Source organism: Lepidochelys olivacea (genome assembly GCF_965140295.1).
Source record: "Lepidochelys olivacea isolate rLepOli2 genome assembly, chromosome: 6".
In the NCBI taxonomy this organism is placed as follows: Eukaryota; Metazoa; Chordata; order Testudines; family Cheloniidae; genus Lepidochelys; species Lepidochelys olivacea.
Window position 1 is genome coordinate 2,798,515 of NC_140416.1, and position 18,754 is coordinate 2,817,268.

At 43.1% G+C, this 18,754-nt stretch overlaps 1 protein-coding gene across 1 annotated transcript; it reads left to right on the plus strand.

The window, feature by feature from the left end:
* Positions 1–4,253: 4,253 nt before the first annotated feature.
* Positions 4,254–5,192, plus strand: LOC311522694 (olfactory receptor 5AP2-like; the record flags this gene model as incomplete). Its single annotated transcript, XM_084632184.1, has 1 exon — positions 4,254–5,192. One exon carries the CDS (start codon positions 4,254–4,256, stop codon positions 5,190–5,192), a length of 939 nt encoding a protein of 312 aa, XP_084488310.1.
* Positions 5,193–18,754: the final 13,562 nt, after the last annotated feature.

Here is an 18,754-nt window from a genome sequence, read left to right on the forward strand (position 1 = left end):
CAGACTTTACAAAATGCTCTGGTCGTACATATATGGACTGCAGGCCATAGGATGGGCACCCCGGTATCAGAAGAGTGGGAGATATAATCCTGCTAGACACCCCAGCTGTTTGAGGACAACTGCCACACAAGACACCCAAACAATAAGTCCCCTAAGGCAGCAGGGAAACTTTTCCAAAGAGACATTTTTGGTTTTCAGTCAAAAGTTTTAGGCTGAACATTTCTGGGGTTTAATATTTTCTGTAAAAAAAAAACAAAACAAAAAAAAAACAACAACAGCAGCAAATTTCCTGTTTAAAAACTCCCCTTTTTAGTGACAAGCATGAGTATTTCCATTGTTCAGTTCTGAATTTGCCAAGTTTCCATTTCAATGGGGAGTAGTTGTCATTCAGCTCTTCATGGGAACCCCAGAGAATGTTTCACTGGCGGTTACTGAACTTAGAACACAGAACTGTGCGTGAGATGTTCAAATCCTTTGTCAACAGTTAATGTCACCTGCCACTGAGCTGCCCATTCACACAACTTCCAGCTCGGTCCCTCTGAAGTTTTCACTCTCATTCCCCAGCCTGGACTCACCAAAACAATTCCATGTCGTCTGCAAATTTTGCCATCTTACTGCTCGCTCCTTGTACCAGATCATAATAAATATTTGAAACACCACCAGTCCTAATGCAGAACATTGTGTCCACCCATATTTTCCCCTGTTGCTGTGTTGAAATTGACCTTTTATTCTACTCTTTGGCCCAGATGCTCAAAGATAGGTAGACTCCTAACTTCCACTGAAATCAACGGACGTTAGGTGTCTAGATGTCTCTGATGACATGTGCACTTGTTTCCTGTTGTGTAACCAGTTTCTCATTCATGACAGCATTTTGCCTCTTATTCCATGACTACCTAACTTCCTTAATAGCCTCATGTGAGGGACTTTGTCAAAGAAAGTCCAAGTATATTATGTCAGATGGTTCCCCACATATTCACTCTTTTGTCAACAAAATAAAAGAATTATAGCAGATCGATGAGGAATGATTTTCCATAGTAGAATCACAAGTTGTTAGTCTCTATCATGACATGCTCATCCTGGTATTTTTTAATTCCATTTCATCTTCACTATTAGAGACACACACACATTATTGCTGATATAGGGTGAGATATGTCCCAGGCCATGCCCTTCATCCCATTACTCTTGGCATCACTCTAGGCTACTGCAGCCCTTTCTGAATCCCTGAGTCTGCCAGTGCCCCTCAGTCCTGATCTCCAGCCATTTTTTCCACTCCAATCCCAGGCTCTTAGACATCTCTTGGGGGGAAAGAAGCATCTTAATCCTCATCCATTGCATTCTACGTGGTAACTGCTTATAAAGTTTTCTATTTCTGGGCTCTCAAAAAAACAGTGTTATGAAAGACTCCATTCTTATTTTCTCTGCAATTAGAAAATAATTAAATAAATGTAATGGAAAATGCATTTTCAATAAACTTTCCCACATTTACTCCTGACTGGAAGTAATTCTTCTCGGGGGAGGTTCAGATTTATAGAATGCATAAAACAGGGGAAAGGGATGGAGAGCAGCATCAATACTTCAAAGAACTTGAACAAAGTTAGAAGCCAACAGATTGGCATCCCACTATCTACTGCTCCCATGTGACCTAAAAGGCATTTTAATGATGCCTTTTGTGCCAGACCTGAGATTAATGGCTCTGAGGGATTCTGTCTCCAAATGCCAGCAGACCAAATAAATACGCCCTGCTGCTAATTACACCTTTTGAATCCATGAAAGAGAGAGGTCTCCCTTGCAACAGGCAGCTTTAATATTACAGGACAAAGACTATTGTGAGTAAAAGAAATGTTTTCTTTTCTTCACCTACCTGGTAAATACACCCAGATCAATTCTTTTTACTGAGAAACAGCATTGTTGTTTTTTCTGTTCTCAAAATGGAAACACTTTTGCCACAAAAATGTTGTCTTGATGATCTCTCATTGTATAATTTGCAGTAAAATGGGATAAAAAAGCCTAAAATACCCTGAATGCATCTTTTTTTTGGGGGGGGTGTCATATATGGGGCTAGAGACCCTCAGCTGTTGTTGCAATTGAGCTGTGATGAGTTACACCAACTACGGATCTGGCCCAATGTGCTTTAATGAGCTAAGTTATTGTATACGCTCCCCAAAGTAAAAAAAAGGAAAAGGTAAGATAAAAATAGCCCTTGTTTGCCAGGAATCAAGTTGCAAGGGTTTTTTTTCCCCTGTAAATGCAGTTCATGCTTTTGAACAACAAATGCTTTCATTTTAAACATCTTAGAGCAGGTTTTCTGCTGGTGAAATTTTGGAGATTGGCAGCCCTAGAGAGAGATGGTCTTTCTCTGTAGAAAGAAGGTCCTGTACAGAATGGGCAGCACTGGCTTTCCCCAACACACCAGTTTCTGTGCTGATGGAAGGTCTTGCGGGTTCAGGGCGGATACACAGAGATAATGGAATGAAAATAAAAAGCTCATGTATATTTCAGATTTTCTCATTAGCTTGAAGTGGAAGAACAAACACATTTGGACCCACCTGGACTCTAAGGAAACGTCTCCCTGGACACTGTCTGACCAACACTCCCTGCTACTGGGGCATCTCATTGTGGACTTCTTGGTGACTATTGGGTGCGTATTCACTATGAAGCTGCTTAATGTCTCTGCTTTCAGAATATCTTCTGAGAAAGAAAGGATGGTCCTCCCACCATCTCCATGCACGCTGGGTACATGAGAGAGATTAACAGAGCTCCAAAGTATGTCTACACTGCAGAATGGAAAAGTAACCCCTGGCAGAGAGTCTTCGAGGCCAGGTCAATTGATTCTGCCTTGTGTGGCTTGCGCTACAGGGCAAAAAATAGCTGTGTAGACATTCAGACCCACACTGGAGCCTGGCCTCTGACACCAGGCGAGGAGGGAGGGTGATCAGATATTGCCATAGTGAGCATGGGCGGGGGGGGAGAGGGGGGTATTTGTATCACTGTTCAGAAGATTGTTTTTCTCTTGAATGGTGATCTTTACCAAACCCACTCGTGTTGCTTCTGATTTCCCGCTGACTTAGACCAGTTCCATGCTAGTGCCAGGGGCTAGAATGGGTGTGAGAGCTTCTTTCAACCATGCTTTAACTACAGCCTCCCTTTGTTGAACTCTGCTGTTCATTCATACCTCCTTTAGTTATGTGAACACCCCCCTTTGTGAATATTAACTTAGTTTTATCCAAAATAATTGTCTTTGTTGAATTTACTCTGGGACTTTATTCCAAATGTGAGGTTTTGGCTGACTTGTCATAAATATATACTGGTTCCTAACTGATGATTTAATTATGGAAGGATGCTGCTGCTGCAATATAAGGCTGGTTTTCAAACACCTCATCCACGTTTCTGCTCTATATTAGATTGTTGCAGAGTTCAGAGAATCATAGAACCATAGGGTTAGAAGGGACCACATGGGTCGTGTTCTAGCTGAACCCCCAGCCAAGATGCAGGAATTGTTTCTGACCAACCCAAGACTGATGGCGATCCAGCCTCCTTTCGAAAACCTCCAGTGAAGGAGCTTCCAAAACCTCCCTTGGCAGATCTGTTCCATAGCCCTACTGTTCTGACCGTTAGGAAGCTTTTCCTGAGGTTTAATTAAAATCATCTGTGCTGTAGTTTGAACCCATTGCCTCTTGTCCTACCCTCTGTGGCAAGACAGAGCAACTTTTCTCAAACTTTTTTATGGCAGCCTTTCAAGTATTTGGAAAAGAGGAGATTAAGGAGGGATATGATAGCCATCTTCAAACTAAACATACCCAGTTCCTTCAGCCTTTGCTCACATGGCTTGCATTCCATCACTTTGATCACCTTTGTCACTCCTCTCTGGATCCTTTCTAGTTTCTCTACATCCTTTCAAATCATGCCTAGCCATATAATACCATGAAGAGATATTAGCAAATGCCAATGCCTGCTTGGGATGCAGACTTAGAAAGATCACTTCAGAATTTTCAATTTTATTTTATTTTATCATCTCTTTTCTTTAAAAGGAGTAAAATCTTGGCAATTATACAGACGCACATGAAATTATTTTAAGTTTTCAAATGTTACAAAAAATAAGTTATGCTGTTCTGGCTGTGTATCTTGGCTTTCTACTGTATTTCACAATGGTGGTGTCCACCAACCAGCCCCATACGGTTAATTTTGAATCATAAGCTTTATCTTGGCTGTGTTTCTTTCTTCTACCCCAACAGCTTTGATCTCATCTGGAATACATGGCGCATGGCAATCACACTGGAGTGTCCGTGTTCATCCTTCTAGGATTCAAAGGCAGCCGATCACTGCAAGCTGTCCTCTTTGGGATGTTTTTGCTTATCTACACCATGAGTCTTGCGGGGAATCTGAGCATGATCTCTTTAATCAGGATTGAGAGGCGGCTACACACCCCCATGTATTTTTTCCTCAGCAACTTGTCCCTTGTAGACATCACTTACTCCTCCATTATTGCCCCTAAGGCACTGGTGAACTTCTTAGCAGAGAGTAAAGTCATTTCCTTTGCTGGGTGTGCCACGCAATTTTTCTTTCACTCCTTCTCCGTGAACTCTGAGGGTTTACTTCTGGCTGTGATGGCGTATGATCGATTCATAGCTATATGCGAGCCACTGATGTACACACTCATTATGTCCAGGAAAGTCTGTGTACAGCTGGTAGCTGCATCATACTTCTATGCCTCCATTAATGCCACTGTGCATACAGGCTCTTTGTTCAGCCTGTCCTTCTGTGGTCCCAATATCATTGATCACTTTTTCTGTGACCTCCCCCCACTCCAGAAACTCTCCTGCTCTGACACTCGCATGGATGAGACAGTGCATTTCCTCTTTGCTTCTGTAGCTGCATTAAGCACGATCCTGGTCATCCTCGTTTCCTATGTTTCTATCATGGTGGCCATCTTGCGGATTCGCTCCAACGAGGGCAGACGTAAAGCCTTCTCCACCTGCACCTCCCACCTGATGGCCGTGTCCATACTGTATGGGGCTCTGTTCTTTATGTACTTACGACCCACATCCAGCAACTCATCAGAGTACGACAAAGTGGTGTCCGTGTTCTATACCCTTGTGATCCCCATGTTGAACCCCCTGATCTACAGCCTGAGGAACAAGGAGGTGAAGAACACCCTGAGGAAGACAATATGCCAGAAAGTTATTCCTCACTGAATCTAACTGAGAGGATGAGTTTCATGATTTAATAATAAATAGAAGTGAGAGGAGCTGGCCTGAAAATGGAATTTCTCTCCTATGGAAAATGTTGAGATCTCAAAAAAAGAAGAACCATCCTAACTCAGGACAAAAAGTTAACATCTCAAAATACTTTGTGGGACAGAAATTCTGAAACATTTCATTTTGGGAAAACCAAAATGGATTTTTTTGGCTGTCTGGCCACCCGCCAAGCAGGCTCTTCCCAATTTCACTTTCTATCTGTCGGTAGAAGATGAGATTGGCACTCGCTTCCCAAGAGGATAGCCAGGAAGCTGTCCTTTTGACTTCTCCAATGGCAAATAAAAATTTCCTCCCTAAAATGTTGTGAGAAAGGTTTGTTCTACCAGAACATCATCCCAATGGAAAACTCCCAACTGGCTCTAGGAATGTGGCAGAAGTGAGATCTTACCATTGTTACCCCTGTCACTGGGCCTTGCATGGTGAGAAAGAAGGCAGGAGCAACATAAGAGGGAGATGCCTTTTGGCTCCAACCCAGAGAAGTGGATCCAATGGCCGGAGAGGGCCGAAGGGAGGGGGATCAGCAGAGAGGCTTACATGCTTGTTAGGATATAGATATTCAGGCCTGTCTGTAAAGGCCTATACTCTAAGAATTTAGGTGTATTCTTATCACTTGGCTAGTGATAAGATAAAGATAAAGATAAAAGAAAGAATCAAAACCACTGTCTGCCAGTGTAAGGGCCTTCTCTTACTGTGACAGTTTGTGGCCCTGTGCTTAGGCTCAGGCCTTTGGCTAAGCAGCAGAGGCAGCCATAAGCTGGGAAGCGAACGGTCACATCCTCACATTCCAAACTAGTCACATTGAAATAAGGTGCTATTGGGCTGTTAGGCACTATCAGGACAGGATTGTACTCCTATCACCTCCAGAGAAAGGGAAGTGCCTAGAAAATGTAAAAGGAAACTTAGTTTGATAGCATCCTGTCTGGCAAGAACTCACTTATCAATAGCTGGGATGTGAAATCCTCACTTCTGTATTGTTTTGTCATTATAGTTCCCACTTTGCTGTTGTTTGTCTGTATAATCTCTGTCTGGTTCTGTGATTGTTCCTGTCTGCTGTATAATTAATTTTGCTGGGTGTAAACTAATTGAGGTGGTGGGATATAATTGGTTACATAATCATGTTACAATATGTTAGGATTGGTTAGTTAAATTTCAGGAAAATGATTGGTTAAGGTATAGCTAAGCAGAACTCAAGTTTTACTATATAATCTGTAGTCAATGAGGAAGTGACGGGGTGTGGGTGGGGGTGGGCATGTGGGTGTGTGAGATGGGAACAGGGAATGGGGGTAAGAAAATTGGAATCATGTTTTGCTAAAGGGGGAGATGGGAACAGGGAATGGGGGTAAGAAAATTGGAATCATGTTTTGCTAAAGGGGGAAATGGGAACAGGGAATGGGAGTAAGGAAGTTGGAATCATGTTTGGCTAAGGGCAGGAATGGGAACAGGGACACAGGTGTAAGGCTTTGTGGTGTCAGAGCTGGGAAGGAGGATACTAAGGAAGGAAACTGGAATCATGCTTGCTGGAAGTTCACCCCAATAAACATCGAATTGTTTGCACCTTTGGACTTCGGGTATTGTTGCTCTCTGTTCATGCGAGAAGGACCAGGGAAGTAAGTGGGTGAAGGAATAAGCCCCCTAACATCTTGGTGCCGTGACTCGGATGCATCACATTGGATAGGTGAGTGGCAGCCTGTAAGTCCCCCTCCCCAACAGTCCGCGCAGCTGCTTGGAGGGGGTATCGCAAACTCTCGTGATGGTAGTTGCGGGTTCTGGCAAGCCAGGGTAAAGGATTTTTTGGATACATGGATAAGGGAGGACCAGGGCCCATACCAGGTACAGGGGTCAACCTGGGATAAGATTAAAAAGGAAATGGAGGAATTGTTAGGGGACCCAGAGGTATGGGGGGTGGCTGAGGAGCCCACCCTCCTTGGTATATGGGTAGGGGAAGAAGGTCCCTGCCCATGGGGACTGAATGCCTCCCAGGGAAAAGAGGCACTTCAGTCTGCTTGAGAGGTTTGAAGTAAGGGCAGCATTATGGGAAGCTGCCAGTAATCTTTCAAGTTTGGTGCTGCTTCAGCAAGGGCTGCTGAAGGGTTGTAAATTAGTTAGGGGTAGTTAAAGATGATTTGGCACAAAAGGGTTTAAGGTCAAAAGCAGAGTTAACAGACCACCTTTAGAGACTGGATCTGAGACTTGGTCCTAGGGGAGTGGAGGAAAAAAAAAATAAAAGTTTCAAAGTGCAACCTGCCTTTCCACACTCTTTTGTTTTTCTGAAGTTTTAATGGAGGGTACTTTGGATACTTATGTGAGATGTCAAGAAGGAAGTTTTGTTTAATGATAAAACCCAGTTATATAAATGTAACTGTATGTGCAACTCTGTGCAGTCACATTGGATGGAAGCTTGGTCATTAAATTTTCCAAGGGGGTCAGGTAGAGTGGCTACTATCACCACTACGCTTCTGTCCCCAGAAGCCTTTATGGCTATTCTGAGGGAAAATGGGCCCTTTTCCCACATAAATGGTCTATAGGGGACTGCTGCAGGCAGCAGGCAGAGAGAGAATCCGAGCAAAATTATTTGACTATTGGGTAATGTAATCAAAATCACTAAAGGATGGAAGAGGTTTCTTTTGGAACTTAACTTGGCTGCCCCTAGTTGTGTCTAGTTGTACAAGATGGAAGTGTAATCGGGGTACAGTTGTGTAAAAAAGAGTAATCACAGTGCAAGGGATGTTAGGCAAAACAGAATTTTGTGTGTGCGCGCACAGGTAAAAGAAAAGGAAAAGGGGAGGAATGATGGGAACACTGAGCCTTGGGATGGCTCTGGGGGATCAGATTGTTGCTTTGGTGGGTTCTGCATGAAAACTCTGTAGGCATGGGGGAGGCAGTTATACCTTGTGTAAAATTAATTTGGCTAATATGATGTTATGGAGGTTAAACTATATGGAAGGAATTTGCATTTTCCCAGGACATGTGCAGTGTATATTGGAAAAGGAGTAAAAGAAATGCAAATAAAACATGGTACTTCATTAAAATCCTAATAGGGCTCCAAAAGGAGCCACAATAGGTCGTGCTTTCTTTTCCAGATCGCTGTGTTTTGGAGCAGGAGATGAAAGTGGAAAGTGATCAGAACTCTGGTGGAAGTAAAATGCTTCCCTTTTAAGACAGTGTCTGAGCTGCTAACAGCTTTGGATCCAAAAGCAAGCTAGTAAGCCTCTGTGTGTAAATGCAAATTACCTAGCTGATGGGCACAAAGGAGCTGCAAATAACTGAATACATCTGGTCAGCAAACAAGCTACTAGAAGACTCAGATTATGGCCCTTCAGGAAAGGGAGGTGAAAAAAAAACACAAGTTAAGCCTGAAAATAATGGGGACAGGTTAACCTTAAGGGGTGTGTGTGTGTGCGTGTGTGTGTGTACAGTGCTAAAATCTGAAGCTGTGTCTCAGCTATTACCTGAGAATAAACTTAAAGCTTGGTACAGCAGAGAAACTATTGCAAACTTGGTCTGTTGTACAAGAGGGGAAACTGAGGTACACCATCTCATGAATTTCATAAATGACCAGTGAGTGAGGTAATTCACTAGCCTGACTATAGAACAAAATAAGGACAGTCTGGAGGTAATTCTTCTGTTTTTTCCTGCAAGTAGCAAGGACATTTGTAAAAGAAAGTGGTGTTATTATTAAGCAATAATCTGTCCCCACCATGGGGAAGGAAATTGTTTCTTTTGTTTTTCAGACACTCTACAAGCAAGCTGGCGCCAGCGGGAAAAATAACCCAGAATACCATGGATCTATGTTTTATGTTGTTTGTCTGTGGTGTTTGTCTTGTTGCTAGCATTGTTGTGTTTTAATGAACAGAAAACCTCATGATGTGGGTGGGGGATGGCTTCCAAAGGCTGGCCTTGGGGTGCAAGATGTGTATGGGAATGCAAATTCTCAACTAGGAGGCCAGCACCTGTGTAATAGCTACCATGGTACCTGGAAATGGAATGGCAACTAAGGTGGCCCCCACAAGCCCTATGGAAATAATGAAAAGGGGAGGAGCTCACTGGGAAATCAATGGGGGTGTGTGTAAAATAGTGTAAATTAATAGAAGATGTTTGGATGTGCCCCTCTCCTATGACTATAGAGGAGCGGGATCAATGGCCTATGCAAGGGGTGGACAATTGGGTGTACTGTGTATAAGGTGTTTTGCTGGGAATGTACATATTACTGGGGGCACAATTACACCAGCCCATAACCAAACTACACCCATCTACATGCTGCTATATGGACTTTGGTGCACAAATGGATCTGTGAATCTTATTGCTGTGAATAAGCCAGGGCTTACTGCCTGATTCCATACCAAGTGGTCAAGCTAGTTTGGACAATATCCCATTTCTCTGTGAACATTCAATGGACTTGTGATATGGACAAAAGCATACAAAACTTGAAGGAGCAGCTTGTTGCAACTGCCAGCAACTGGACACAAGATCGTGATCCCATCGAAGGAGGAGAGGCAGTATTTTGGGGGTGTCTCGGATGTTGGACCATACTGCAGTGGTCAGGACTCGGTGTTGCTGTGGATTTTGTATTGTTAACTGTACTTGTGTTACGTTGCATAGGGAGATAACCTATAATGAATGTAATAAGCCCTCCAAACCCTGCAGTGTACTAGACAACCCGGACCCAACCTTCTCAGGCCCACTCTAATGGGAAGTCTGGAACACTAATTGGAATAGGTGTGGTATGCCCGTACGAGAGAAGGTGCAGGGCACAATACTACACAAGGGGCAGTGGGACAAATGGAATATCGACACCTTCCACCTTGATGCCTGGCCCTATCAGGAAATGTGTCGCCATATGTCCTATGCTTTTCCAGGGATACCTGGGCAGGAGGATCCCAAAAGAAAAAGCAAAAAAAAAAAGGGGTGGAGTGTTAGGATATAGATATTCAGGCCTGTCTGTAAAGGCCTATACTCTAAGAATTTAGGTGTATTCTTATCACTTGGCTAATGATAGAGGTATAAAAGAAAGAATCAAAATCACTGTCTGCCAGTGTAAGGGCCTTCTCTTACTGTGACAGTTTGTGGCCCTGTGCTTAGGCTCAGGCCTTTGGCTAAGCAGCAGAGGCAGCCATAAGCTGGGAAGCGAACGGTCACATCCTCACATTCCAAACTAGTCACATTGAAATAAGGTGCTATTGGGCTGTTAGGCACTATCAGGACAGGATTGTATTCCTATCACCTCCAGAGAAAGGGAAGTGCCTAGAAAATGTAAAAGGAAACTTAGTTTGATAGCATCCTGTCTGGCAAGAACTCACTTATCAATAGCTGGGATGTGAAATCCTCACTTCTGTATTGTTTTGTCATTATAGTTCCCACTTTGCTGTTGTTTGTCTGTATAATCTCTGTCTGGTTCTGTGATTGTTCCTGTCTGCTGTATAATTAATTTTGCTGGGTGTAAACTAATTGAGGTGGTGGGATATAATTGGTTACATAATCATGTTACAATATGTTAGGATTGGTTAGTTAAATTTCAGGAAAATGATTGGTTAAGGTATAGCTAAGCAGAACTCAAGTTTTACTATATAATCTGTAGTCAATGAGGAAGTGACGGGGTGTGGGTGGGGGTGGGCATGTGGGTGTGTGAGATGGGAACAGGGAATGGGGGTAAGAAAATTGGAATCATGTTTTGCTAAAGGGGGAGATGGGAACAGGGAATGGGGGTAAGAAAATTGGAATCATGTTTTGCTAAAGGGGGAAATGGGAACAGGGAATGGGAGTAAGGAAGTTGGAATCATGTTTGGCTAAGGGCAGGAATGGGAACAGGGACACAGGTGTAAGGCTTTGTGGTGTCAGAGCTGGGAAGGAGGATACTAAGGAAGGAAACTGGAATCATGCTTGCTGGAAGTTCACCCCAATAAACATCGAATTGTTTGCACCTTTGGACTTCGGGTATTGTTGCTCTCTGTTCATGCGAGAAGGACCAGGGAAGTAAGTGGGTGAAGGAATAAGCCCCCTAACAATGCTGATGTCTCCTTGCAGAACAGCTGGATCCTAATGGACAGTGAGAAGGGCCAGGGGAGCAAGGGATGCTCCGTGGCAAGGATGTGGAGTGCCCACTGGGAAGTGGGGGGTTGCACCAGAGAAAGAAGGGCTGGAAGGTTGGGGGAGGGAGGCTGGGGGGGCTGTTCTGGCACAGGGATGGAAGAGGACAGCTAAGGAGCTGAGCTGTGGTGGAGGACACTGGGGTATGGGGAGAACAAGGACTGTATGCATTGAGATGGTATGGAGTACTTCCCTGGAAGTCAGGGAGATCCCAGATCCTGGGTATGCAGGCAGTCACTCCTCCCCCTCCTCCCACAGCACACCAGACAGGCAGCCTGGGTAACTGGCCCCCAGGATGACTACTGTTTGAGTAAGAGTGTGAAATGAAGAGCTTGGAGTTACCCAGAAGGGAAACTGAGATGGGGGGCCACTTGCAGGGTTGCCTCAAAGCCACAAAGAGACATTTGGGAGGAGGCCACACATTTACAGACTGAATTAAAATGTACCACAGGAAGCCTGGTCTTCTTGCCTGGTCTCCTACCAGGCCACGTGCATGTTTGCTGGCTGATGGGTGGGTAGGCAAGCCGCCCGGCTCCTCCAAGCTCTCAGGCTCCCCAGCCTACCTGGTCCCCCATTTTCCTGGGCGGCCAGTTGCCCAGGCTGCCTGCTTGATGTGCTGGTGGACTGGAGAATTTCCTGCATCCCCAGAATCTGAGACTTCCCTGTCTTCCAGGATGCCCAGATTGTCCGCTTCCCTAATCATTGTTTTTTCCATCTTTAACCCACTTTAATTAGTTGGCTTTTTTTAATAGTTTCTCTCTGAAGGGCTTTATATATTTGAAGCTCTTCTTCATGAGGTGCAGACAGGCTGAAATCATTCTGATTCAGTGTGATTTTCACACAGAATTAGGTATTTGAGTGAAATATAATAGTTGATCCTCTCTTCAGTAGTCACTGTGATCAGGTATAAATGATAGCACAAGAAGCGAGGCAGGAGAGAATCAGAGTCAATAACGGCAACTTTTCCCCCATGCTGGCTGAGCAACAGGGAAGGAATATAGCCACTGCAGGCAATGGCATTCCCCCGTTCAACGTCCAGTCAGCCGAGCACTCCATAAACATTAGTAGAGCTGTGTTAGAAATAGAACTGGTCAGAAACTGCGATCCCTCTTCCTCAGAAAATTCCCACATTTCATTCCGAATTGTAACAGAGAGCCAATATTTTGACATTTCCCACAAAAACCACAATTCAGAGCAATTTCAGTTTGGGACCATGAAGAAGTTTCATTCTGATAATGTCTAAACATGTCATTTTAATAATCTTGAAACTTTTTGTTTTAAGAAAGTAAAAATGTATTATTTCAATAAGGAAAAATCTTTTGGTTCAACCTTATCATTTCCTTTTTTAAAAAATGTTTATATTATATTAAAATATTAAATATAATATATTATACACTTAGAGCATAAAACCTGGCAAGTCAAGTGTGAAAGTCTAATTAGGCAGGTGAAAAAATAATTTGAAGAGCAACTAGCAAAAGACTCAAAAACTAACAGCATTTGTTTTAGGTACATCAGAAGCAGGAACCCTGACAAAGAATGGGGGTGGGGGGCACTAGATGTTTGAGGTGCTAAAGGAGCCCTCAAGGAAGACAAGGCCATTGCAGAGAAGCTAAATGAATTCTTTGCATTGGTCTTCATTGTAGAGTATATGAGGGAGATTCCCACACCTGAGCCATTCTTTTAAGGTGACATATCTGAGGAACCATCCCAGACTGAGGACTCATACAACTATCCCCATAAAATGATGGGGTCTAGATTAGCGAAATCAAGAGAAAGATCTTGGAGTCATTGTGGCCAGTTTTCTGAAAACATCCAGGCTAGCTGCAGTAGCAGTCAAAAAGCTAACAGAATGATAAGAACCCTAAGGTAAGGGAGAGATAATAAGACAGTAAATATCGTAAGACCACTATATAAATCCATGGTACACTCACATCTTAAATACTGCATGCAGTTTTGGTTGGCCCATCTCAAAAATAGATATTAGCAGTGGAAAAGATACAGGGAAAGGTAACAAAAATGATCAAGATTATGTAACAGCTTCCATATGAGGAAAGATTAAAAGGACTGGGACAGTTCAGTTCGGAAAAGAGACAACTACGGGGGGATATGATCGAGGTCAATAAAATCATTAACGATATGGAGAAAGTGAATAAGGCAGGTTATTTACCCCAGGAAATGCTATTTCCCCCTACACAAAGGACAAGAATCAGAGATCAGCCAAAGAAATTAATAGGAAGCAGCTAATGACTCCTGCTGTGTTTACGGGCAGGTTACTTCTACAAGAGATATTTTGTTGCCTTCATGATAGTTTCCGAACAGTCCAGCTTAATCAATGTATGTATTACATCATCCAAGAACCCCGTGTAACTAGTCCGATTCAATCTCACTATCCATGTCATATACAGTAGCTATAAATGATTACGGACGAACCCTCCCAAACTTCACATTGCAACAGGACTAAGAAATGGTGCCCAGATCCTTGCCTCCAGCCCTCGATTATGGTGCGTCTATACTTAAAATACTCCCACAGCACAGGGCCAGTGCTGCACCCGTAGCACTTCGGTGGAGACGCTCACGACAGGGATAGGAGGTACGCCCATCTGTGTCGTTAATCCCCCTTCCCGAGAGGCGGTAGCTAGGTTGACAGAAGGATTTTTCCATGGACCTAGCACTGTGTATGCCAGGGGTTATGTTGGCATGGATACATCTCTCGGAGGGTGTGTGTGGATTGTTCACACTCTGGAGAGACGTAGCTACACTGATGTTAGTATTCAGTGTAGATCAGCCCTTATACAGGTGGAAATAGAGTGAAAGGATATGAAACAGTTAAAAATCAAATCTCTAGAGAGGGTGGGAGCAGTTGTCAGGTGCTGTTTGTGAGGCTCAGGCTGACATAGCCAAGGGCCCTGCAGAAGGGCCTTCCTAATCTACCCGGGGTTCTGAAGCCCTAGGTGAGACACTCGTGCACACAGACTTTTTTACTGTCTGAAAATCCTTTTGCTCCCATGCTGTGTTGTGTTTTTGTTGTTAAGATGAAACACAGATGTTGGTTGTTGGGGTTTTTTTTAAGAAAGCTGGTCACTGTGTTAATTATTCATCACAGCTCCCAAAGGAAAGACTTGCGGGCTCCATGCCCAGATGGACCAGATGAGAAGTCACTGTAGATACACAGGAGGCAGTAACCTAGGAGTGGGAGAGTCCAGGGATTCCATCCCAGGACAGGTGAAGGCAAGAGCCCAAACATGTGAGGGAGTGCACAAAATACTGTGAATACATGGAAGAGCCAGTTCCAAAGAACACTGTGATGGCCACCAGGCGGAAGATGCAGGTGGAGGAGGCTTTGCACCAGTCCTCCATGGATTTGGCCAAAGAGGGTTCAAAGACCGTTAACTCTTGACGCGTTTCACCTTGGCTACATTGCATTAGCCCAGAACAGCCTCACCACAGTGGCAACTGTGATAACGCAGTGGGGAAAATATTGTGCATGACTCCTGTGACATCCTCGGAGATCCTTCAGTGGATGAAATGTGCCAGACAAATACATGGAAACCATAGCTATCACTGCCAAAATGGACCTTCCTAAGGGACAGATCAGCATTTAAGTAGATCCATCTTCCCATCACATGACATTTTAAAGCATCACTTTGAATAGTTTCCAAGGTATAAACCGAGGAACTATTAATGGCACAGATACCATCCAAAAATGGGACATGTAATGTCGTGTTACCGAGAGAGGAAATTTCATTTTGCTGCATTTACTGGCCCAAGCTGAATTTAGCTCTTCAGATATTTGTGCAAGATGGGTAAATAAAAATCATTTGGAAAATGGAGAAGCTCAGAGAATTCCCTGTCCCCACCCTCTTTAAGGGCTTGATTTGCATCAGTGAAATCAGAGGAAGTTGTGCAATTGGCTTTTAAGGCACACTGGATCCAGCCCTAAATCATTGCCACGTGTTACAGGTTCGACTGAATTCAATAATACCAAATGGCTAGGCTTAATCATTTTTTATGAAGAAAAGATTATTAGTAACAGATAAATACAGCATAACAGAGAAAGGAGGACTACATATATTACCAACCCATCTGGATGGTAATAGTGCAGAGGTCACACTGCCTTAAAATCTGAGCTTCACTCTGCCTCTGTATATACACTAGAGTTGAGGGGGTTTTTAATCTCTTATCTTTGACATGTTTTTGAATGTTTTTGCTAGGCTGGCACAGACTCAAAAGTAAACAGGACAACATGTATAACTACCTTAATATCTATGGTCTGACCACTATATTTGAGAAGTTGGCAAAACCTTAGAAGCATCCTCTACCAGTAAAAACTTGTTATAAAGCCAACGTTAGTGAGGCTTTAGCAAAATTATTTGTCTTATCCTTGTTCTCTGAGATTACCATAGTTCACATCTCCCCTTGGCTAAATAGCATAACGTAAGTAAAAGTCGTTTGGGAAGATCTTAAAATGAATACAGTTCATATTTGTATAAACATACCTACTATTTTATATAATATTGTATATGATATTGGCAAACACTATAAAACTTTTACATAGGTAGGTAGATATGCAAGACAGAAGGTTGCAGAAGCCAAGCATAGGAGAATACCTAAATGCTGTCAGGTTGAATGTGTTTTTCTAGCCATGTTGAATTCTCCTACTGTATACAGAGCAAGGGTCATGCAAAGGTTACATCATCTAACAGTACAGTTTCAGCATGAATATAACACATTCTAAATACAATGTACTTTACCTATTCACTACTTTCTTATTGTGGCTACACCACTTCTCCTTTTTAATTGCACTTATAGCTGCAACAACAAACACATCCCATGATTTCATTAATATATTTTGCCTGTGTGAGTTAAATGCATCTATTTTCTATGGGTTAGCAAAAGGCAATTTGGATTTGCATTGCTGGTTCATGATTCTCTTTGTTAGACAGGTTTTCCTAATATATTTTTGTGTTATAAGAGCCAGCTGCACAAACCTTGACAAAATCCCCCATTTCTTCTCTGATAACTGTCACTGCCGCATTTAGCAATGTAAGAACTTTGCGAGATGGGTTTTCCCATTTGTGCCTCTGAGCTGGCTGGACACACAATAGGGCCTGGCCTTAATCCAGTCAACACGTCTCTTGGAAATGGTCGTTTGCCATTTGACTTGGATTCCGCTAAAGTAATTACTGATCAGGCCTGATCCAAGGCTGCTGTTGTTGTGAGTCTTTCTTTAAGTTTTAGGATTAAATCCTTCTAATGTTTGGTTGTGGGATTTTTTGTTTGTTTGTTTTTAAGTTTCTGCTCCCATCTTAGTCAACTATTTCTATTCTGGAAATCATTTAAGAGTGTGCTTAAATCACCGGGAATTCAATGGGATTTAATCACATGATCAATATCAAGCATATGCTTAATGGATTCACTAGACAGAGAGGGGTGGGAGCACATGCTTAAGGGCTTTCCAGAACCGGGACCTATGTTTGTAAGGGCTCTATTCTGATAAAATGGGAAAGCTTTCCAAACTGGCAATATACCTCAAAAGAGGAGAAAACTTTGAGTGAACATTTCGGGACAGACAGTACAACGTGTCTAGCAGCACCTACAATTGGAGGCAGATTTTCAGAGGTGCTGCTCTCTCCATTAGACACCTCAGTTAGGAAGCCCGAGTTATAGCAGCGGTCAGCACCCAACACTGGGATAAATAGTGCAGGTCCCAAATGAATAATTTAAGTCCCCAAGTGGGAAAAGAGACCTTTGGCAAATCTACTCACTTGTTTGAGTGCTGAAACGTTAGCTGTTGAATACAGAGCTTTTTGGAAAAATCTGGCCATTTGTTTGTTTTTAATGAAAGACGAACACATCTGGTTATTCATATAAAGATAATGACACAGAAAACTCACTCCTCCATCTCGCTCCCATTTATTGATTAACCGCCAAGTCTAACATTTACATACACCAAGGAAAACCCTTTTTTTTCCCCTATTACCCTCCTAAAGACCTCTTTCACCTCCTTTCAGAGAGGTAGCCGGTAGTCTGTTTCAGCAAAAACAACAGGGAGTCCTGTGGCACCTTAAAGATTAACAAGTTTATTTGGGCATAAGCTTTCATGGCCTGGAATCCACTTTGTCAGCTTATGCCCAAATAAATTTGTTAGTCTCTAGAGGTGATATCAGGACTCCTCATTGTTTTCGCTGACACAGACTGAAACGGCTACCCCTCTGAAACCAAGATCAAACAGCTTCCAAAAGAAAGTCGCATCGAAGAGCATTATGGTTTTAGGAGTTAAATATCCAACTAAAAACAATAGGGAGTGGGCGCTTTTTATTTAGGCAGTTCCAAAATTCCACACGCAATATTTAGCTGCAAATTTGGCCTAAATTCAATTCCCAAACCTTTGTTAATGCAGAGTTAAGTTTGCCCATTCGTGTCTTGTGCCATTCAGGTATGCAGAAAGAAATGAAGAGTTAAGATATTTTCCATGCCTGAAACGCAATGTTATCTTTTCTCACTTTAGCTGGCAACAACAACTGGCAATGGTGCATTACAAAGAAAACATAACAATAAAAGGGTCTAAAAAATGCTCATTTGGCTTACCAAGGCCCAACCACCATCCACATGGAGATCTGGCAGGTTAAAGTCTTAAAATCCCTCCAGGTAGGTTTTGTGCCCTTGATTAATGGCCCGTGCCAGTTTGCTGGATCAAAACAAGGGCCCCTCTTAATTTCAATTCAGCCTTTGTACCCAAAAGGCTTTCTTTGTGTTTCAGGCCTCCTGAAACAGGTAAAACCAATCACTGCTACTTATCCCAAAGGACAAAGCTTTATAGGCTAGGTTTTGCATAACTCACCCCAAGTGACTCCAGATTCCGTGGGAAACCCACTGTGATGGTGCACCCCATCGTGCCATATGGGGAGATGCTTATAAATGTATATGTGATAGAACTGGAATATGTTTTGTGCGACATGTGCCACGTAGCATGTCTCTGTAGAGGCTGTGATCTGCTGAATCTATTCCTCCTATTTGTATGCATGTATCATTTTTGTGTTCGAGGTTATGAATGTTGGCTGTGAACTTGCTTGATTTCTGGGTAGCCTTGGTAAAAGTATTCCATCAGATTTCTAAGAGAAGACTATTCTCAGGAAGTGCCCAATCAAGAACCACTTAAGCCAACAATGAATTTGGAGACGCCAATCCACATCTGAGCTTTCCCAGGAATGTGGCTTGACTGGTAAGGAACTCAGTCTTGCAGGGACATGTGACTTGCCCATGTGACTCCAAAACTCCATCTTGTAACTGGATTCTACACAGGGAGAGAGAGGGGTGTCCACCCAGAGGACAAAGTCTATACAAATCCCTGGGAGACCCCTCCATTTTGTCTTCAGCTGGCTCAAGGGATAGCCTCTCCACCCCCAAGGATACCT